At 33.3% G+C, this 21,073-nt stretch overlaps 3 protein-coding genes across 4 annotated transcripts; 2 read left to right on the top strand and 1 right to left on the bottom strand.

Annotated features, from left to right (window-relative positions):
• The first annotated feature begins 1 nt into the window (after position 1).
• On the top strand, positions 2–1,925 carry LOC149737598 (SUMO-activating enzyme subunit 1-like). The gene is made up of 2 exons (XM_089874553.1): positions 2–136; positions 368–1,925. The coding sequence occupies exon 2, from the start codon at positions 411–413 to the stop codon at positions 1,422–1,424; it is 1,014 nt and encodes a 337-aa protein (XP_089730679.1). The 5' UTR covers positions 2–136; positions 368–410; the 3' UTR covers positions 1,425–1,925.
• On the bottom strand, positions 1,578–10,988 carry LOC149737597 (E3 ubiquitin-protein ligase MGRN1-like). Of its 2 annotated transcripts, none has more exons than XM_089874538.1 (17): positions 10,789–10,988; positions 10,575–10,693; positions 9,972–10,060; positions 9,270–9,455; positions 8,831–8,963; positions 8,335–8,439; positions 7,773–7,820; positions 7,347–7,416; positions 6,764–6,895; positions 6,388–6,543; positions 5,985–6,107; positions 4,693–4,799; positions 4,156–4,293; positions 3,773–3,854; positions 2,730–2,879; positions 2,360–2,439; positions 1,578–2,034 (listed from the first exon to the last, which is right to left on the bottom strand). In XM_089874538.1, exons 1-17 carry the CDS (start codon positions 10,874–10,876, stop codon positions 1,960–1,962), a joined length of 1,881 nt encoding a protein of 626 aa, XP_089730664.1. In that variant the 5' UTR covers positions 10,877–10,988; the 3' UTR covers positions 1,578–1,959. The 2 variants fall into 2 exon arrangements, with proteins under 2 accessions (XP_089730664.1, XP_089730665.1); XM_089874539.1 differs by having other exon boundaries at positions 4,693–4,787; positions 10,789–10,980.
• Positions 10,989–11,313: 325 nt separating this feature from the next.
• LOC149737596 (DIS3-like exonuclease 2) lies at positions 11,314–20,845 on the top strand. The gene is made up of 24 exons (XM_089874533.1): positions 11,314–11,473; positions 11,872–11,958; positions 12,201–12,402; positions 12,661–12,762; positions 13,100–13,243; positions 13,514–13,612; positions 13,673–13,763; positions 13,843–13,949; positions 14,251–14,414; positions 14,804–14,948; positions 15,245–15,353; positions 15,791–16,011; positions 16,430–16,627; positions 17,126–17,262; positions 17,607–17,712; positions 18,062–18,139; positions 18,223–18,309; positions 18,444–18,591; positions 18,844–18,983; positions 19,344–19,448; positions 19,655–19,720; positions 19,778–19,833; positions 20,180–20,297; positions 20,596–20,845. Exons 1-24 carry the CDS (start codon positions 11,463–11,465, stop codon positions 20,650–20,652), a joined length of 2,778 nt encoding a protein of 925 aa, XP_089730659.1. The 5' UTR covers positions 11,314–11,462; the 3' UTR covers positions 20,653–20,845.
• The last annotated feature ends 228 nt before the right edge of the window (positions 20,846–21,073 follow it).

Raw genomic sequence — 21,073 nt, 5'->3', positions numbered from 1 at the left:
CTTGCAATAGAAATCTTGTTTTGGACGTTGGTTTTGGCGGGAGTGTTGCGATCTATTTTTAAGATTGTTTACACGCATATACCTTTTTAACTTATTTTGAAATGAAAATTGTGACAATGTATACACAACGAAAGAGGTCTGTATGTCAGTCAATGTGGTAATGCATAAAAACAATTTATATAAAATAAATGGTTGATGTATTAAATTGTCGGTGATTGTAAAAAAAGTTTGCCAATATATGATAACCCTAGCAAAAACAAAGTTTATGAAGTAGAACCATCATGTATTAACATTCACAATTCTGATGTTGTCCTGCCAAGCAAGGGTCAATAAATGATATATATTGATACATCAATTTATTTTGCAGATACATATTACATATTTAATACAATTCATGATCAAGTTATCCAATGTCTTGTGACAGCGAAATAACGAATGAAGAATTTGCTCAGTATGATCGACAAATTCGACTTTGGGGGCTCGATGCGCAGAAACGACTCAGACAAAGCAAAATACTGGTTGCCGGGGTAGGAGGCTTTGGTTCTGAAGTTGTTAAGAATATTGTGTTGTCTGGTGTGTTTTCTGTTACTTTATTAGATGAGCGCAAAGTTTGTGAGGAAGATTTTTGTTCCCAACTGTTGATAACCACTAACCATGTTGGTATGAATATAGCAGAAGCTTCCAAAGTTCGCACCCAAGAGCTAAATCCAAATGTTGAAGTTTATGTTGACACTGAGAGTTTAGACTCGAAAACAGCAGATTACTTTGCAAAGTTTGACATTGTGTGTGTCACAAGATGCACTTTACAACAGCGGCTTGATATTAACAACATGTGCCGAAAAAAGAACGTAAAGTTTTTCAGTGGGGATGTATTTGGCTTTTATGGATATTGCTTTCTCGATCTCGGTGAACATGAGTATGTTGAAGAAGTCACTGTAAATAAACAAGTTGCCATTTCTGTTGAAGATGGATCTGCTGAAGAGAAAACAAAAAGTTCAGAAACTGTTTCAATAAAAAAAACAGCAACCTTTTGTAGTTATGAAACAGCATTAAAGGAAGATTGGAAATTGAGAAATCGGCGTTCATTGCGTCAGTCATCGTCTGTTTTTTATATTTTGCAAATCTTAGATGAATTTCAATCCAGGCACCAGCGACTTCCTATTCAAAACTCCATGGATAGCTTAACTCTTTCATTAATTCGTAAAGAAATTTTGACCAAAGCTGGAATGAAAGAAAATTTTGTTTCGGATGATTTTCAGGACTTCTGCTGCTCAGTGTTGAGCCCAGTTGCTGCAGTAGTTGGTGGGGTAATGGCACAAGAAGTTATTAAAGCTTGCTCCAAAAAGAACAAACCACATCAAAATTTCTTTTTCTTCAATGGTTTAAATCACACAGGGATTGTTGACAACATATGTCCCAAATAAAGGTTGATCTTTCGTTGAATTGTTTAAAATAAGGTTATGCAACTATCTTACCTATGGTTACACATACGTGATCTGAAATTGGCAAATCCATCTAGATTTAATATTCAATTGGAAATAGTTTGACCTTTTAAAAAAACTCAATGAATTCTAATATATGTACATTTATATTTTATTATTAAATTGCAATCCTTTTGTCAAAGGTAAGTGCACAAATATGACAAAATGAATAACAACAAGAAATTACTTTTCACACAAAACAGGAAGATCAACATAATGTTTACATTGATTGTCGTATTTGGTGTCAGGGAAATATATATAGTATGAAAGATTTAACAACAGTGGATTGCTAAAAAAGTGTCTTGCTGTTAATCTGTAACATACCAACAATATATCACATAGTTAAATTAAATTAATCCATTGTAAAATTATGGCAATGTACGTGTTTATATATGAGAAAGAAAATAAAAACATATCTGCACAACACCCAAATAAAGAGAAAAATAGTGACTGCATTTTCGTCCTAGTGTGATAAAAGTCATACAGTTTCTTCAGATTGTTTGTCGGATTTCTTCGGTGTAATGAAGGAACCATCTTCAACAAATATATCCAGCTATAGAAAGATTGTGTGATATTAAATACATTACAAATACACAGGTTACAATAATATTTTAGTACAAGTCTGAAGTCCTAGGCCTTTTATAAAGGACAGTGACACCCCAATTCTTACACCCAAAACAGCTTTTAGTTGCCTTTTTAAAGGTCTATAAAAACTAGAATATATATAAAGGAGAAGTATATTGCATCGGCCACATTATTCAATGAGGCTTCCTTTGTTTCATGATAATGTGTGTAACTATATTTTAACAATGCCCCCCTACGACCTTAATCCTTACATATAATTAAAGATTTAAAATCATGACACCAAGATTACATGCCTGATCTGCAGATGTTCTGACGTCATTTTGACTTAACAGTTCGCTACTGCTGGTGTTGCTGCTTTGCCCGCTTTCAGTCACTGTTATATAAAAATACATTATATTTTAGAATAGAAGGTTAAAAAGAATAATGTCAAGCAATTAATGTAAATTTTGCCGGTGAATTTGGGTTCGAAATCTTATTAAGCAAAATTTCAATATATTTTAACAACATTGAGGATGGTTTTAAAATGAAGACAATTGTGTCATATATATGAGCTGGTACGTTAGGGATCAAACTGACCAGAAAATCCCACATCAAAATATTAACATAAGGATTTTGTAAGGGATACAGCATTAAACTGTACAATGATAAACAATAAAGCTTTACTTTGAGCAGCATTCTCGTACAAGTCTTTAACTTCTGATGTGATTTTGACCATCTCATCGTTGCTGTTACTAACAGAGGGTATGGTTGGCTCATCTTTGGTGTTTTGCTTTTCAGATATTTCTACCTCAAGTGGATTGATGGATGGAACAGCTGGGTTATAATAACTGTTTGAGCATGGGTGGAAGTAGAAATGCTATAGCAACTTATTTCAAAATAAGTGGATGTATGGGCTAGCAGATATTTAATTTGAAATTAATCCGCTACACTGGTCGCATGTGAAGCATGATCCATTCGGATGTATAAAAACAGTCTAGGTGTTCTAGGTCAGCGGTTCCCAACCTTTTTGGTGCCGTGACCCTTTTATAACATTTGCCAAGTTGCTGTGACCCCAAGGATAAAATTACTTGGGTCGCTTTTGAAAGTTATGTAGGCTAGGCTACCTATGGTTGATGCCGGGAATTCAATAAAATCGCGACCTCAAGTCCAACTTTTGCTTAAATGCATTTCAGCAATCAGCAATTAAATTTTTATTTTCATGGTAAAGGTCTTTGTGACGTAATGAATTACCTAAAATCAAACGAGTAGCCTAAATCCTGTAATTTTTCATGGCCGCTAAACTGCCGTTAAAATCTTGCTTTCCGAGCATATTTGCCATTATTAAACGAAAATCCTGTAATGAGGCCCAGGGTGTTCTAGTTTGTCTAGTACTCTAGTAAAATCGCGATGCGCTCTGTGATGAGCTGCCCATTGTTAGGAGTTAACTTTCTAAATTTCTAAACTAATGAAATTCTAAACTTCTCAGAAGGCCTCAGGTGACCCCAGGCAAATTGTCAGGCGACCCCAGTTGGGGTCGCGACCCACAGGTTGGGAACCGCTGTTCTAGGTCCTGAAAGACCTAACCCTAACCCATACAGAATACAATTTGCTATGATAATATTTCTGAATAAACAATGTAACCAAGGTTACCTAGACAAAACAGAATTAATAAATCTAGGCGACAAAGGGAAAGAATTTTGATATCACACGACACAATTAATACAAACCTTTGTTACTCTCAATGTCAGTAACAACATTGATTTCAACATTGCTTCCTATTGATGTTGAAGGTTCTCCTGCTTCTGCAACCTTTATATACGAAGTGGAGGTTTAAAAGACTAACTAAAGACACCAAAAATTGTATATTTATGATAATAAAACCTTAGGAAAAGTTATGTTTAATCATTCATTTATTATTTAGTTCAATTTATTATACCCATATTATATAATTTATTAAAAATTTGTCATCAGAATACAATTTGTTGGACTTTTGTTCGTTACGTATTTCGTAGCACTTAATCCTAATGTTATTTCGTTATGAAAATTGTCCAACCACATGATCAGGGCCACATCAATAAAATGTTTAAAATTACAGTCATGTTAAGAATACCTGGAGCAGTGACTTTGCTGGAACTTTTTTAATCGATCCTTGCTTCTTGTGAGATCGCTTCTTCCTTCCACTCCCATTCCTTGTGATGACAACATCCGGATCTTCATGTGATGAAGAGACTTCATTTTGAACTTCCACCTATAGAGGTAATTTACAACATATTAATGCCTTATTTAATTTATGTTCATTTATAATACAGCAGTACCTATACAGTACAGTAGTAGTTAAATGCCTTGTAAGTAAGTTATATTCATTTATAATATACTAAATTGACTTTATCTCTTGAATAAAGTAACAAAGATCAGAATAATTAAAACAGTGAAGAGAAGGGATTTAGCATCAAAACAACGGTTGTTAAATAACTTTTTGGTTATAAAATAACTTTTTGGTTATATAGTACTGTCACCCTAGCACCAAAATTAGAAGAAAGGATCTTAGTTTAAAAAATAAGAGTGCCTAATATGTCTAAAACTAAAAGGGTATTGTTATAAGATTTGTAGCATGGTGTGTAGATAATTATCAACCACATCTATGTACCACTATCTTTTCCTTCTTTTTTCTCGATGATCTACGACTTGAGGAACGTATTGATAAATTAGACACAGAGCTCGGAGCACGACCTCTTTCACTTCCTAGAAATATCGCTTGTGTAAAAAAACAAGAATTAAAAAATACACAAACAGCCAAAGATAATTTTTTTTAAATCATTGTAAAATCATAATTTTACTACTTGTGTACAACAGTTAACACGACTGTCCTGTTATTTTTGCTACCAGGCAAAATGTAAATAAGCTTTTAACAGCTCATCTAGTATAATAAATCATTTCCTGATGAAGTCTTGCTGGTGGGCAGACGAAATGTGGGAAATACACTAGGTTTTTTTTCAGATGAGACGTTAACTCCTTAGGGACGAGTAGTGCAAATATGCATTTTGAAACAGGTGTTCACATAAAAGTTCATAATTTTGTTTATAGTAGGTAAAATTTCTTACAGTTGGTTTTATTTGAAAGAGGAAGGAATTATCCACCAATATAACGTTTGAAAAAGGCATCATAGCATTTAAAAGTTTTTACCAAACTTGATTTGAAAACCGTAATGTATTTTTTAAGAAGATGGTCTATATTCTGCCCAAAAATCAAGGTTTTAACGTCATTCTGTCCAATAAAAGCGATTTTATTTGATCTCTATGTTGCTCTGGGGCTTCCCCGTCTAAGTTACCGGTTAAAAATGTCGTTTTGCGTAAAAACGGCTATGTCAGCTGTTTTTGCAAGTTTTTTAGGTATTCTGAAGCAATTTTTACATAAATTATGTTTTTGTGTGTATAATCTAACTTCATTTTGCTTCTGCATGTTGTTTCTACCTTTACATTCATAATAAATCGGTTTTGGCAAGTTTTGTTACGATTTTAGCGAAAATGAACTTTCAAAAAATGACGTCATCAGGTTATAAGTGACGTAATTGACCCCTTTGACGTCACCAATTCAAACAATCATTTTAGTTAGGTAGTAAACAAACCAGGAATCAACTTTGCACTAGATTCCTTATGTATTTTTTACCTAAAAACCCAAATTACACATAAATACAAGATTTCTGATGACGTCATTCAAAATTTGATGACGTCATCAAAAAAATCAAAATACAATCTTGTAGCAATTTTTCCAAAGAACAAAAGTCTAATTGATCTTATTTCGCCAGCACAAACACCTGTGTCGCTAGAGAGCAATATGTGACAGTCGGTCAAAAATGAAAATTTGTTAAAATATATCTCGTCCCCAAAGGGTTAAAAGAGAAGTTAACAGGACATTTAGTCTTGTTGCATGCTTACTTACCATCTACACTCAAAGAAGTCATGCTTACAGCAGACACTGGTCCATTTATTGCATTGATCAATGGAATCACTTCATAACCAGGTGGAATGTTTACATCAAATGGAAGGTCATTTGCACTATCACCTGGAAGTTGGAAGGATATATTAAATTAAACACTGCAAAAGAGATTTTATGGCAATAGTGATCTTAAAGGACTAACATTTTGTCTGCCATACGCTGAGATATATTCAAGGTTTGCTGTTAAATGTCTTGCCCAAGGACACATACACCCACAATAATGGCAGATATGAGCCTCAAACTCACATCCACTGGTTTATACAAGTGGACACATTATTCACTGTACAACGGCACCAAACCTACAACTACCAGGTCTCTTTCAACCTAATATAACATGTCAACTTACTTGAGTGAATAGATTCATAATCTTCTTCATTATTGGCTGTTGTTTCACTCAACGGTGGCAACTCGGACTTCTTACGTACAGCTCGTATTTGCAGCAAGGCACGGAATGATTGACGACATATGGGACATCCACTCTGCTGGAATCGCAACTGATTTGCTGAAACAAGGATGGTGGAAAATTAGAAAAGTTTACAAATTCTAAGTGATTAAAAATGGTTAAAGAAGTCATGGAAGCTACGTACTCTAATTTTAATTGTATGTAGTAAAAGCCATATATATATATTTTCGACACTTAAAGCAATTGATAATGTTTTGGAGTTTTTTTTACAATAAGTTGGGTAGATCCACAGCTGCATGATATTTTGACTTCAACTCACCACAAGTACTGCAGAGACATAGATGTTTGCATGGAAGTATCAAGGTATCTCTTGAATCTGAGAGACAAACAACACATTCTGAACTATCGTCATAATCATCATCTTCATTGTCAGGAACACCAGCGTCTCCATCTTGAAAAAGCAAGTGTTTAAATTGGATTCAGAATATGTAATTGACAATAACCCGAAGGGTATTACTGTATAATAGCGCAACATATGTTTCTGTTAATAAATTGAACTTTAGGTTTTGTCTAGATAGAGGTCATATGTTACTTTTGAAACAGGGGTTACATCATAAGTTTTGGCACCCAATTTTTACACCTAATGTCACCTTAGGTTTTAAAACATGGGGCGATCATATGTTTAACCAGCCAAGTTTTAAAGTTTTATTTTCAGGTGTGTATAAACAAGCAGAGTCAAAGTATGTTGCATTCTCCACATTAATTAATAAGGTTCCCTATGTTTGACAACTATTAGTGTAAATGCTTTTCAACAATGCCATCACAGATTTTATTAAAAATAAAAAAAGGTTACATTTATTAAACTTAAGAAACACCAAAAGCCCAAACACATTAGAACCCACCAGGTCCTCCAGCATCGTGTTTATTCTCAATCCCGTATATTTCCTGTAGCAGGTAGCATACACCACTGATCTAAAAAGATTTGAAATTTATTTAACTGAAAATAAAAACATTTATTAATGTGTACATTCAACAACTTAATGTTACACCAGAGACTTGATTTGAAGAAGCATTGTATAATATTTTTAGAAGTCAATATGACAGGGTAAAAAACATTACATGCATCGCATTAATTTCTGTTCATATACAAGAACAAATCCATAGAAACAGAGGTTATACATATATAAAAAACATTGACTACAAAACCAAAAAACATTGACTACAAAACCAAAAAACATTGACTACAAAACTTTTAGAATATTATTAATTTTTAAACTTTTCAGTAGAAAACATGTTCAACAGAGCAATAGTAGTTAAGATCAACTTACTGCTTGTTTCTGCTTGAGTAGTTTTATCGTCCATGTCTCATCAGGTAACTGTGAATGGAGGTAAAATTAGAACAAACCAGCTGATTCATGCTGGGTGTGTCAATGGTTTAATATAATCTATTCAAGTGAAGTCAGTGGGGAATCACCATGACCATACTATAATAATGCTCATAAGACTTAACATAATGAATAAAACTGAAACTTTTAGTCTAGAAATTAAAGAAAAGTTAACACGCACTTTGTGTTAAAAGAAACACAAACTAAAGTAGTTTTTTACAGTGTCAAGCCTTTGAAATGATTTTACAAGATGGGTAGCTTAAAAAAATGTGAACATAGAGTTAATAATTGATGTTTTGAAATGCTTGTAAATACTTTAAACCAATATTTGTTTGTTCATGCTTACGTCACTAACCCAACGAAGATAGCTATATACATAAATACATTATGGTGGTGAAACTATGGGTAATATAAAAACAAAAACTAAGTCCAGCCTAATGGCATAACACAGTTTGTGAGGCTGAAAATGTAGAATGTATTTTTTAAATCCAAAATGAATTCTTACCCCTTCAAACATAGCATAAGCAATATGGCTGTGGTCAGCATAGTCTGGTCCACATTCTGCACAGACTTGGATAGCAATAGGAATGTTGTTGTAATCCCATTTTGTCTGCAAAGTGAAATCAACACATTAAAACTAAGGGGTAAGTAGTGGAAGCTGCTAATACTACAAAACCATACACTCTTATCATAACAGTTTTATGCTATGTAATAATTTGTTTATTGGGTGAATCATAGTCAACTAACAAGGGTATGCAAGGTATGCATGCCGGGAAACCTAGTAATCTTGTATGTATGATACACAATGTGAATATTCCCATCTGAGTAGTCTACACATTGTCGTTAATTGGTAATATCATACCAACTTATATATGGCCTAAAGAGCACCCTGGCTTGCCAAGTATAAGACCTAAATGTTAAAGCCAATACTTAAATATCTGCAAGCTATGTTTAGAATAAGTTAAATTATATGTTACATAAGATACATAAATAATATGTACCATGGCGCTCTGGTTGGAATGTTTGTATAATATGGCAGGGTTGATCACATGACTGGGTAAACAGAACTGTTGGTTTGAACCAGCGTTATATTGCACGGTATCACTTCGACAATTCGTACAACTTAAGCTGAAGCTGAAAATTTAATGAAACATTATTACCCAACAAAAAAACAATTTGTATGGAAAATAAACATGCGTTATTAGATATAAATTATTACTTAAATCATGCCTTGCACAAACTAGAAAATAATAAAACTTCTGGAAATAGTCTAAAATCAGTAACAGTTTCATATAGTGTTATACTGTTACGTTATTTTATTGTAGTCTGTTTTATGCTGCCAATTCCAGCCAAAAATTAGCAATTTTAAAACTTGAAATAAAGTATGGGGACTTGTCCTTATCAAGAACAGTATTTAAAACACTTTAAAACATTTCTTACTTGACTGTCTTGTTTTCCATTTCTTCTGAACAGTTGTAATAAACTGTTATAGAACATGGGCAGTCAGCATCAAATGTAAACTCAAGGTTGTAAAGTGCATCAGTTTCTGGCCCATGTTCTGCAGCCTCTGGCGGGTCATCTGGGTTTGTGATTAAATCTTCAGGCTTCAGCTGAGGACGGGCTACCCTGAAGTGGAAAAGAATTTTTTGAATTTGAGTATTCAGATCCTATTAAAATGAGATGTTTATATAATAAAATTGATTGGACTTGATTTTTGTTAATTACTTATTTCAAAGCACTTGATCCTCAATTTTAGTTTGGAGTTTACTTTTATTATGGGATGGAGTTTCCCAACTGGTGTCAAAAACAACAGAACTCTTACTGCTATTTGTTTCACTTTTTTAAACCAATTGCTATCAAATAGTAAATTATACAAAGAAACAAACAGGTTAAAACAAGTTCAGATTACTGTGTGTATTGATTGAGCAGACATCTCGACCACTTGTGTTGACTAGGTTTAATTATAACAATGACAATAACACACATGTTCAAAGATTGAATCCATTGTCTACATACCCAATGCTGGCATATGTACATTGTATGTACAGACATAATGTATGCACGCAATCTATTCATACATGCAAACAGTTACATATTAACAAAGATGTACAATACAACAATAAATATGCAGGTGTTTATTACCTAATCAGCCTGAGGGAATCTTTTCTTATATTCACCAAACATTTCAAGGCACGTATTGGTTGGTTTGGGTTGGAGGATTGATATGGAAACTAAAAACAAACAATTTCCATTTTAACCGCAAACAAAACATCAGCAATTATTAAATTAATTTTGAAGGTAAATGGATTGAGTATATAATATATGCATAGCGTGAAGTTGAAAAAAATATCTGGGGTGACATTGTTAAAATGCAGTTGGAATTAGAATTTCAAATAACATCATTGATTAGTGTGGCGAATAATCATCATAAATAGTCCTGCTCGTTTCTATAGACAGTTATTAGCAGGAGTAAGATGTTTTAAGCTGTGTTTATAAAATACCAAATTCTCCCTTGATGGAAACATTGAGGAATAATAAACTTATAAACCCAAACAAATTCAGGAAAACAAACAACCATCCTAATGATATTTTTAGGTCTAAGCAATTTAAACCTTAGTTACAAACAAACTTAATTTCAAATATGGGAAACTTGATTTAATCATGTGGTAAATACTTGTAAATAAGCTTGTTTGTAAAAACACTTAGCAGTAGGGAAACTATGTTAAAAGTTGTCTGAAAACTTACAGTATGTGGACGAGGTCCAAGGAGATTTAAATCTGAATTTTCTCCAAATAAATAAGCTTCTGGTTGAACAATATCAAATTTCTTTCCTCCCATAAAAAAATGGGGTCCAAAATAGTTACCTGAAAAAAACATAACATTAAGTATACATTTACAAGGAAATTCCACATAAATAAAGAATTACAATTCAATTCCTAATTTTAAATATAGTACATACCGGATTTTGGAGGGTAATAATAAGGTAGTGTGTTTGTTTCTTCCAACTGTTCAACAGTGGTACTTTGTCGACCCAAAAGGTTTCCCATAACGAGCTGTTATGTGGAACTCACCAAGACTTGGGCTTTCCTATGCCAATATTTTTGTAGTATCACCTTAGAAACAATTAAATTACATTAACAACTTTTCAATAAATTAACTACACAAAATTAATCCAATTAAGTTAAGTTACAATCAGCGCAATCATAAAATAGACTTTCTTTTACTCGACCGAATTCCAAAACAATACACAAAGTTATATCGGGGACCACGGTTATTCTAAATTATAGTATACACAACTCGAATATTTCGTGGCGATTTGGGATAAAGTTAAGTGGGATCATAAAAATAAAACTTGCAAGCTTACAATATTATCGTGTTGATATAAAATCTATAATTACGGGTATTTTTACTTGTAGTATTTGGAATTCTAGTAGTGAAGGTCAAAATAACCATAAAATTGTCCCTTTCGTCTTGCGTATACTTTACCAGTATAATAACCTTGGTGGGTATTTCTCATTTTCTTCTCGTTTATTTGTGATATGTATGTTGTGTGCCGGTGTAATATAAAGATACTGCAAACCCGAATTTGAATTTTTCCGAACTAGTTCAACAACTCATATTGTTGTGTGGTCCATGTATTCTAGGTAAGTATGTAGAAACTGTCGTTATTACAGCAACATAATAATGAACTGGCGCCGCGGCACAGTGATTAGCGCGCATCACTCTGACCATGAAGTTATCGTTATGGGTTCAAGGCTCGTCGCTGCTACCATTGTGGGCGCATGTGTCTTTGAAGAAGAAACTTAATGGCAATTGCTCTAACTTAGTTGTCAGCAATGCGTTATCCAAATTGTCAATGTCAGTCCTACACAAAAACAATCACCACAAAGTTACATATCGATTACGGTAATCCTTTAGCTGGGAAGTGTATGAACACCCATGTTTTTCTGCCTCTGCGCGAGAATTGAGCAAGTTACATTCATTTAACGACCATAATCGCACAAAAAAAATTTTTACAATTTTTTCGCATTTTACTTTTTAGATTTGGTCGCTGTTTATTGAAATCTCAAAATATGAATCGTCCGAATCAACCTTACCAAGCTGCATCTAATAAGACTCCAGATAAAAGGTGATTACCAAATGTATGACCTGGTTTATAAAGCATAGACTTTATTTAAAAAATAATATTTTGGATAAAATTTTGATAACTCAATGTCCAACTGCTGTAATTTAAATAGTGGAATATTAATGTATTAAGTGAAATAAAGTTGTGTTAGGGGTCTGTAAACTTTTATATATTTGTTTGCAACACTTGAGCCTATCCAGGTTTACATTAATTTATAAATTATTTCCAAAATATTAAACTTACAGGCGGCGACACCGCCAGAGAAAGAGTGAAAGTGAAAAAGAGTTTCACGGTTCCGCAAATGTGGTGAACGCATGGCCAAGTACTGATCATTGCGTCGTGCAGTTCATTCACCCAAAATCTTACGCCTTAAACTTTTCCACTGCAGCAAGAAATTTTGGCACTGTTAAAAACTCTGTAGCATTTCCGTATGGAAACAGACATATTGTAAGTTGAAGGAACTGCAAAAATTTTTTTTTTATGAAAATGGCGTTGTGTAATTTTAACACATGTGTTTATATAATCAATAAGCGGAAGTCGAAACAACAGTTTGTGTATGACCAGCTTAATATAAAATAAAATATACAATGAAAACAAGTGGGCCCATGTACTTTTCCAAAATTTTATCTGTATGCTCTTCTTTATTTTTTCCAAAACAAATATCCATCAACCAAACATTGCTGACTTTCATTGTATTTTGTGTAGACCAAAATTGAAATGCAAAATTCTGCGGAAGCTCAATCATTATGGAGAAAATATACAACTGAACCATTATCCGGGGTTGTGGCTTCACCGGACACTAATAAGGTGGGTAGCAATGGCGTAACATTACGGGTGTCTGATACGTCACTCCAACTTTTGACATCATATGGTTTAGACTTTTAGCACCCCAGTTTTAGACCTACAGCTTTTACCCCACTGTTGGATGTCTATACAAATGAACAGATTCATTGTAAATTGCATTTGCCACATTAATTACTGAGGTTTCCTTTATTTGACAAGCTATGGGAATGGATGTAAGTGTAAATATATTTAAGCAATGTCACTCCAGATTTTACTAAAATTCAAAAACCATTTCACCTATGCTTTGTTGCTAATACAATCAGTGCTGTTGAGGTTTAACATCAAGGTTTATTACATATAGAAACTGAAAAACAACTGGAAACCTTACTTTGAAGATCATTTGCCCCACTCTGAATTAGAAGCTGGGATCGCAACAGGAGAACTTATAAAAGGAACTCTAAGAGTAAACGCGAAAAAGTTCTCACATGCATTTATCGCTGATAAAGTAAATATGCATGAAATTATTCTATATTTATTAAATGTTGTTTTTTTTATTCATCTAGTATTAATAATCATTTACAGTTATTGTATTTTGATACACAAATTCTGTGTTTCTGTGAAACTTAAAAATTAACAATGCTTTTATAAAAAGGTTTAGTTTGTTGTTTAGAGAGTGTTCTATACAATTATAACAATTTTTGTTTGATATTTCTTGATTTCGACACCTACAATTTTTTTTAATAAGTTTTAGCATATATTTATACTTTGGTTTCAGGAGGGTCATGATATACTAATGGATGGATTTAAAGATAGGAATCGAGCTTTGAATGGAGATGTTGTGGCAGTTCGTATTAAAGATAAGAAAGACTGGATTGTAAGCAAGGACATGTGTATGTTAATGTGCTTATTTTATCTAAACTGCAATTACTTCTAGATTGGAGTGTCAGATTTAGCGGAGCAGTTAGGTGCTGTGTCAGTGGGTGATTCAAAAGCAGATCAGACGTCACCTAATGTTAGTTCACCAAGTAAGTTACTGGTTAATTGACAAACAGTGTTCAGCATATGTTTCATTTGGCTTATTTTTTAACATCTGTTTGTTTGCAGCTGTGGGAAAGTTTAACAAAACAAGAAAAACAGGAGTTGTTGTTGGAATTGTTGAAAAGAAGAGTCGGCAAGTTGTCACTGGGCATCTGAGGTTGGATAAAGCGAAGGTAATTGGTGATATAATGTTGAACATGTTGTGAAAATACTTGTTACAATTCCTGTATGTAACATTTAAATCCAACAGCTTACAAAATGCTATAAATTTGTTAGTATTATCAGATTATTTTATTAACCTTATCTTGATGCAATTTTATTTAAATATTATAAATGCTTTCGCATAATTTTACATCAAAGTAGTTGCATACTACAGTATCAGTGTACATGCAACATAATGAGTAAAATAGGTAGATACACAACTACAAAACTGACACAAGTATCTGTAAAATAAATAAAATCTTTTTGTTTTAGCCAAATGACAAATTTATCACTCTGGAAACTGTGTCCAAAAACAACCAAAACCTTCAGATTCCTCGTGAAGAAGTGATGAAAGAAAAGGCCAAGCAAGATATTTCAAATGTCTTGTTTGTTGGAAAAATCTTGAAATGGGAACCCCATTCACCATTGCCACTGGGGTAGGGAGATTTATTTTTGAACTTATTTGAGTTAAAGGAGACTTGTTTTTTTCCATTTTCTATTGTACTGAAAGTTGAATAATTGACTTTTTTAATCACCAAGTCAAAGTATTTCTGTCATGTAAGAAGAAATAGTTGTGAACATTTGTTTAAACAAATTGTAGATATTTTCTTACTGTACTGCAATAATGAAAAACTGTATTTAAATGTTTACAGGTAACAGGGCATCTTGCCCCAATCCTAACTCCTTGGACAAGGACCTCACTCATATAAAATTGCGTATATTGTTCTATTGCAGCTAGACATTTCATAGGACCAGATTCAGACCGGAATTGACCCATTACACCCAACGTTATCTCAATATTTTTATTTATATGTTTTGCTTTCAGGGAATTGTGTCAAAGCATTGGAGAAATTGGTCAAATTGAACCCGAGACGACTCGTATTCTTATCGACCATGAAGTTGATTTCTCTGAGTTCTCAAATGCAGTGAACCAATGTTTGCCATCCGATCTACCATGGACCATTCCACAGGTGGGATGGGTTTGCTTAAAAACCAAAGGGTTAACAGATTATGAGTTGCCCATGTATAATGCCATAACTGGGCAAATGTATATTGACTTTTAATCTAAAGGATTATTGCTTTTCTGTATGGATAATAATATAGACTCATTTCATTACTGACCACTGGATTGGAGTAATATCTGTTAAGTGCCCTGCTTAAGGTCATATATGCCTATCAGTACAGAGCAATGAACTCTGTGTTTTTTGGTTACACCTTTGGTTAAACTTTTGGAGATATTTCGTTTAAATTGTTGTTGTTGTGTCAGGCAGAGCGAGCTAAAAGAAGAGACTTTACATCAGAATGCATTTTCTCCATTGATCCACCTTCAGCAAGAGATTTAGATGATGCTTTACATTGCAAACAATTGCCCAACGGTAATAATGAATCAGTACATATGTACATATTGTTGATACCACAAATATCTTAATCTTAAATACTTATGTTAGTTTGAATTAGATCCTACACATCAAAAATCAAGTCCAATGAACTGTATTCTGTCAGATATATATTTTGCCTAAAATAGCACCATCAGTCTTCTATTCATGTAGAGTCAAGTAACACTGGATTGGAACAATGTTATGATAAGAAAACATACTTTTCCAGTGCTACGAAAGTGTAAAGAATTCTGTTTGAATAAGAGACAAACGATCCTTTATTATACAATTGGTTGGCCTTGTTTTTTGTCTGTTATGTTATTGTAGCACCAGATCCTTTTAGTATTTCTTTGCACAAGTATATTTACTCTTTGAGCACCATCCAGGCCAGATTTGCGGAATTTATTACATTTGTTTAACTTATTTTAATACATCAGGTACTTACGAGATTGGTGTCCATATTGCTGATGTTAGTTACTTTGTCCATCCTGGCACTGCCCTTGACAAAGTTGCCAGCGAGCGATGTACGTCTGTATACCTTGTACAACGTGTTATACCAATGCTGCCACGTCTACTATGCGAGGAACTATGCAGTTTGAACCCGGGAACTGAACGACTAGCGTTTTCTGTGGTGTGGAACATCACTGAGCAGGGAAAAGTAAGTGGATATTTATATCCTCGCATATATGCCAATATATGACATGATTTACAACATTCTTGTATAAAATTGTACAATAAGTTTTTTGTTTATTATACAACTTTAGTTTAGTATTTTTCCATGCCAGCTTAAACATGGTCTTTTGTTATATTATTCTGGACTAAGTAATTTAAATTGTTTTTGCTTTATTTTTTATCTGTACACCACTATTCATTAAGTAATACCAACTGTTCGCCCCCTCTGTACCTTACAAATGTCTTGATTAGTTGACTATTTCATTAGTTCTTGTATTCCCTTGTTTAAAAAGTATAACCTATGTTTTTTTGGTACCCCACATAATAAGTTGAGTAGAGTGAAATTATACTTCTACAACTAACAGGGACTGAGCTAAAATACAACACCAACTTTCCTTTGTTAGATTTTATCTCAATGGTTTGGCCGTAGTGTAATTCGTTCATGCGCGAAGTTCAGTTACGACCACGCACAATCGTTCATCGACAATCCTGACAGAGATTTCTCACAACCAGAGTCGGCTTGTCAGGAAAATGAATTTCCTGAAATTACTGGAAACTTTTCTATGAATGAAATCAAGACAAAAGTTCTTGGCTTATTCAAGGTCTGTTAATTTATGTTGATGTTTAGAGTGTCTCTATTCTATTTTTTTTCTATTCTACATGGGTGATGTCCCCAGTGTGGCATGCCACATGTTCTAGAATTTATGCCTGCAGTGGGTGTTACCGTATGGTTGTCTATATTAAAAACTTCAGGTATACCTCTATGTTGATTTGTTTTTGATTGCACACTGGATTGCAAAATGACAAATTATATTAATGGCTTATTAAAGCTTTAGCTACAAGTAAAACGGTTTCGAAACTGCTGTTGGTTTCTCTAAGCAATGTGGATTGTGGAATACTGAATATGTAGCCTAAGTAACTGTGTTTTACTTTAAAGCTTTGCAGAATTAAACTATAATCAAAATTTTTATAACTATTTCCAATTAACAGCAGTTTTTTTCAGTTACTCTTCCTAATTTTTTTGTTCTTATAAATGAATATTTTAGATTTTAGACATTTTTGTAAACTTTAAATTTTACTTATTTGTTGTATTTATTCAGGTCAGTCAAAATCTCCGCAAGCAAAGAATAGACAACGGGGCATTAAGACTTGATCAAGTACGCCTGTCTTACACACTCAACAGTGAGACAGGGCTGCCTAATGGTTGTTACACTTATGAATACAAGAAAAGCAATGAGTAAATTATATTCAAAATTTTAATAATATGTTAACTTACAAATATATATATATATATATATATATACACAAATATATATATATCTGTGGATTTTGGTAAATCCAAGACTTGCCATAACTTTATACACTCTTTTTGAATACACGCAAATAACATCTTTACATAATTGGTGTAGGCATAAGAAATGTGCAATGTATTTTTATTGCAAGCCAACTGCTGTAGTGTTAAAGTTAAAGTTAAGGTTATTAAATGCTTGGATGTTGGATAACCTTTCCCATGTAGGAAATATTCACCATTATTGTCTGCTTATTTCAACATTAAATAATTCATATAATTGTTCATTTAAGATTGATTGAAGAGTTTATGTTGTTGGCAAATATGGCTGTTGCACACAAACTATATACAAGCATACCAACGCATGCTTTCTTGCGATCGCATTCAGAACCAAAAGAAGTAAGTGCCTATATTTCAAATTATTAACTGTTTTTTTAAAACTTTCCATTTTTTAATTGAATGAATGAATGAATGAATATAACTTATTTATTCTCGCATGGCAGTGCAACGACAGTCCTTATAGCATGGGTGTTTTGTTTCATACACTTTGTGCATGCTTATGAATTACCAGGCGTAACTTTATAGGTGGTTATTTTTAGTATGGATTTTTCTAAAGGAAACGTTGATACGTTAGACAGCCTATAAGTGACCACTCACTAACCACTGTGCCATTGCGACACAATGACATTTTCCCAAACCTTTAAGTGTAAACACCACAGTGTCAATTTAAACTTCCCAATTTGTTTAGGAAATGATGCAGGATTTTGTGAGCACTTGCATGGCGCTTGGTCTTGAGGTTGATGCAAGCTCTTCAGAAGCTCTGGCTGTAAGTAGAAAAGTTTCAAAATTGTAAAAAAACAGCTTCTCTTTTTTTTCTTTATAGCACTTAACTATCTTATTGCATATCAGGAGTCGTTAAGAACAGCACCTGGTGCAGATGAACTTGCCAAGTATAGAAAGCAAGCGTTGTTCTTGCTCGCTATTAAACCACAACAGGTAAAATAGAAAAAAATAAATTCAAATTGCATTTTTTAATATTTTTAATATGCATTTTACCAATAGAAAAATTTCTTCGTTTTTTAAATTAACAAAAAATCCATTTATTTTTATAAAAGAATTTTATCTTCTAGCTTGCCACTTACATATGTGCTGGATCAGTAAGCGATGAATCTAAATATCATCACTATGCGCTCAATGTACCTCTCTACACCCACTTCACTTCACCTATTCGTAGATACGCTGACTTGGTTGTCCACAGGCAGCTAGCAGCAGTTATTGGTATGCTGTGTGTCATGTTTATTTAAATTAAAAGTAAACTTAATTCTATATTTTGTTCAAGATATAAAAAATCTCCTTTGATTTTATTTGATAAGTTGATGATGTTATAAAATATTTAAACTTAATTTCTATATATTTTTTACATATTTGAAACTGTGGTGCTAAAACACATTGCGTCAACTCTGTTTCAAAAGCTAAGGCGATGTTTTATCCCAAACACCCCTAATGTTCCGCCTATGTCTGGTTCTACAGGTGAACAATCAGATGAACAGATGATGAATTTATCGACAGATGAACTACAAGCACAAGCCACTCTATGCAATCATAGGAAGAGCAATGCTAAACAAGCTCAAGAACTAAGCATTGATCTATTCTTTAACCTGCTGGTCAATGTAAGTTTAGTTTTCATTATTAAATTTAACTTTCTTTTCTTTCTCTGTTTCTAAAAGAGTCAGTTTTGAAAAATGGGCCATGGTTTTGTTTGTCGGTTTTACTTAAAAAAAATAACCTGTAAAATGTATTTAACATTTTGCATTTAATTCCCTCTTCGCTGTTTAAAAAAAATTAGTCTTCGTTCTGTATTTAAAGGGATAAATAAAGTTTATGTTAAGTATTTTTGTTTGGTAAAGATACATTGTGTAAATTGATAACTCACTGAACATATTTTTGTTGCACTTTTGCATTTTCTAGAACTTTCTTTTTAACCCAACCTATTGATGTAAAACACACATACATTAAAATGTTGTTTTTAGAACTTCGGTCCCCTTGAAAGCAGAGGTATGGTGATGAATGTGTTGGATCGTGCTGTGGATATTCTCTCAACTGAATATGGAGTCACCAAACGTGTTTATTTAGAGGTATATATATTGTATAAACGTATTTTAATTATCCTCGTGTGGGGGGAGCATCGAAAGTTTTTCTAACACAGGTGTTCTGTTTTATACACTTCACATTACATTAGTAAATGTTCACTAAATTTTTAAAGGAACAAATGTTATATATCTTTAGTAGTCATGCACTGATAAATAAAAGAATCTTTACTTTAGTTGTATCTAAATCTTAGGAACTTCCTTTAATTTCCCACAAGTGCGAAGAAAAGTTGGTACCTGGAAGCAATGTGAGAATTTACGTGAGTAAAACCTAAAGCTACTGCTATAAAACCAATTAATGAACAAATTTACTTTAGACTCAGAAGTTAAAATGGCCTTTGGAAGGACATGATGTTCCAGAACCTCAGCATGGGTAAAAATACGTTGTTTAATTTGAATGAATGAATAAATGTGACTTGCTTTATTCTTGCATGGCCGGAAAAGGATAGTCGTTATAACACGGGTGTTTTGTTTTTACACACCTCATGCCAGCTTAAGTTTTTTACTTAGTGGGTAATTATTTGTACAGCCCATTAGTGACTGCTGGGTCGGAGCAATTAACATTAGACCCTCAAGTACTTGCCCAAGGACACATACGCCACCAATGGTAGCAGCGACAAGCCTTAAACCCATTACCCATCGGTGAAAGACAGGCACCCTAACCACTGCCACTGTGCCACAATTTGATATCAACTCACTGATTCATATTTATGTTGCAGTTCCAAACCTGTAGAATTTGATGCTTCAACCCCTGGTATTGTTCAAACTCTTGAAACATTTTCGGTTGTTGATTTTATACTGGAGAAAAAAGAGCCTGTGTCTGCAACCTCTATTCGGGTATGTATGGGTTTTGTATATATTCTAACTCAACCGAATGCAACTTATCTATTTTCGTGTCTTATACATCTTATGCTCGCCCACGAGTTAGCACATATGTAACTTTGTGGGTGATTTTTTCTAGTATTTTTTGTAATAAGCATGTATGACAATTTTGTGTCTTGCATAAAAACACATACGCGCACGAAGTAGTAGCAGCAATTTGTATAGAAGACTAAATCTAAACTGCAAATCAAGGCGTTTTTGCCTAAATATAAGAAAGTATTCTATTGTAACAAAATGGTCAATATTTGTTTAGGCCACTTTAAAAAGATTAACAACTCAAGAAGATACCAAGGTGGAGTCTAAGATTTAATTTTCTTTATTGGTCTTTTCCTTTTTGTAAACAAATTTCACGGTGCATTTACTGTCTTTAACTACGTTTTAAACAAAACTACTGCAAAGCAGTTTTCTCACTGTCAGCATTTTAATATGTTGTGTCTATCTTTTAAGTTAAGTTGGTAAGCGTTAATTGTTTTGTGCTTCAATAAATTCATGTACAAAGAGCAGTTACAGACATTTTACAATGTTCTACAACAGTATGTTTAGGTATTATAATACAACACTCCTGATTGTGTATGTATGAGGTCCTTGTCGAGGACATGAGATAAATGTATCTTACTCTATTTTCGCGAATAACGATAGTCGTTATGACCCGAGTGTTCTGTTTCAAACACCTTGTGCCAGCTTACGAGTTACCATGTACGTTACTTTGTGGGTGATAATTTTTTTATGTA

Source organism: Ciona robusta, chromosome 3 (genome assembly GCF_009617815.1).
Source record: "Ciona robusta chromosome 3, ASM961781v2".
NCBI lineage: Eukaryota > Metazoa > Chordata > Ascidiacea > Phlebobranchia > Cionidae > Ciona > Ciona robusta.
This window is presented reverse-complemented; position numbering and strand designations above follow the sequence as displayed.

Coding starts and splice junctions, on each gene's coding strand:
- LOC149737598 (XM_089874553.1), top strand. CDS start 411: ATGTCTTGTGACAGCGAAATAACGAATGAAGAATTTGCTCAGTATGAT.
- LOC149737596 (XM_089874533.1), top strand. Junction 13,950..14,250: donor TGAGGTTGGATAAAGCGAAG/GTAATTGGTGAT, acceptor TTTTTGTTTTAG/CCAAATGACAAATTTATCAC. Junction 14,949..15,244: donor TACCATGGACCATTCCACAG/GTGGGATGGGTT, acceptor TTGTTGTGTCAG/GCAGAGCGAGCTAAAAGAAG.
- LOC149737597 (XM_089874538.1), bottom strand. CDS start 10,876: ATGGGAAACCTTTTGGGTCGACAAAGTACCACTGTTGAACAGTTGGAA. Junction 6,108..6,387: donor TTATGAATCTATTCACTCAA/GTAAGTTGACAT, acceptor TCCAACTTCCAG/GTGATAGTGCAAATGACCTT. Junction 2,035..2,359: donor TCAGAACATCTGCAGATCAG/GCATGTAATCTT, acceptor ATCTTTCTATAG/CTGGATATATTTGTTGAAGA.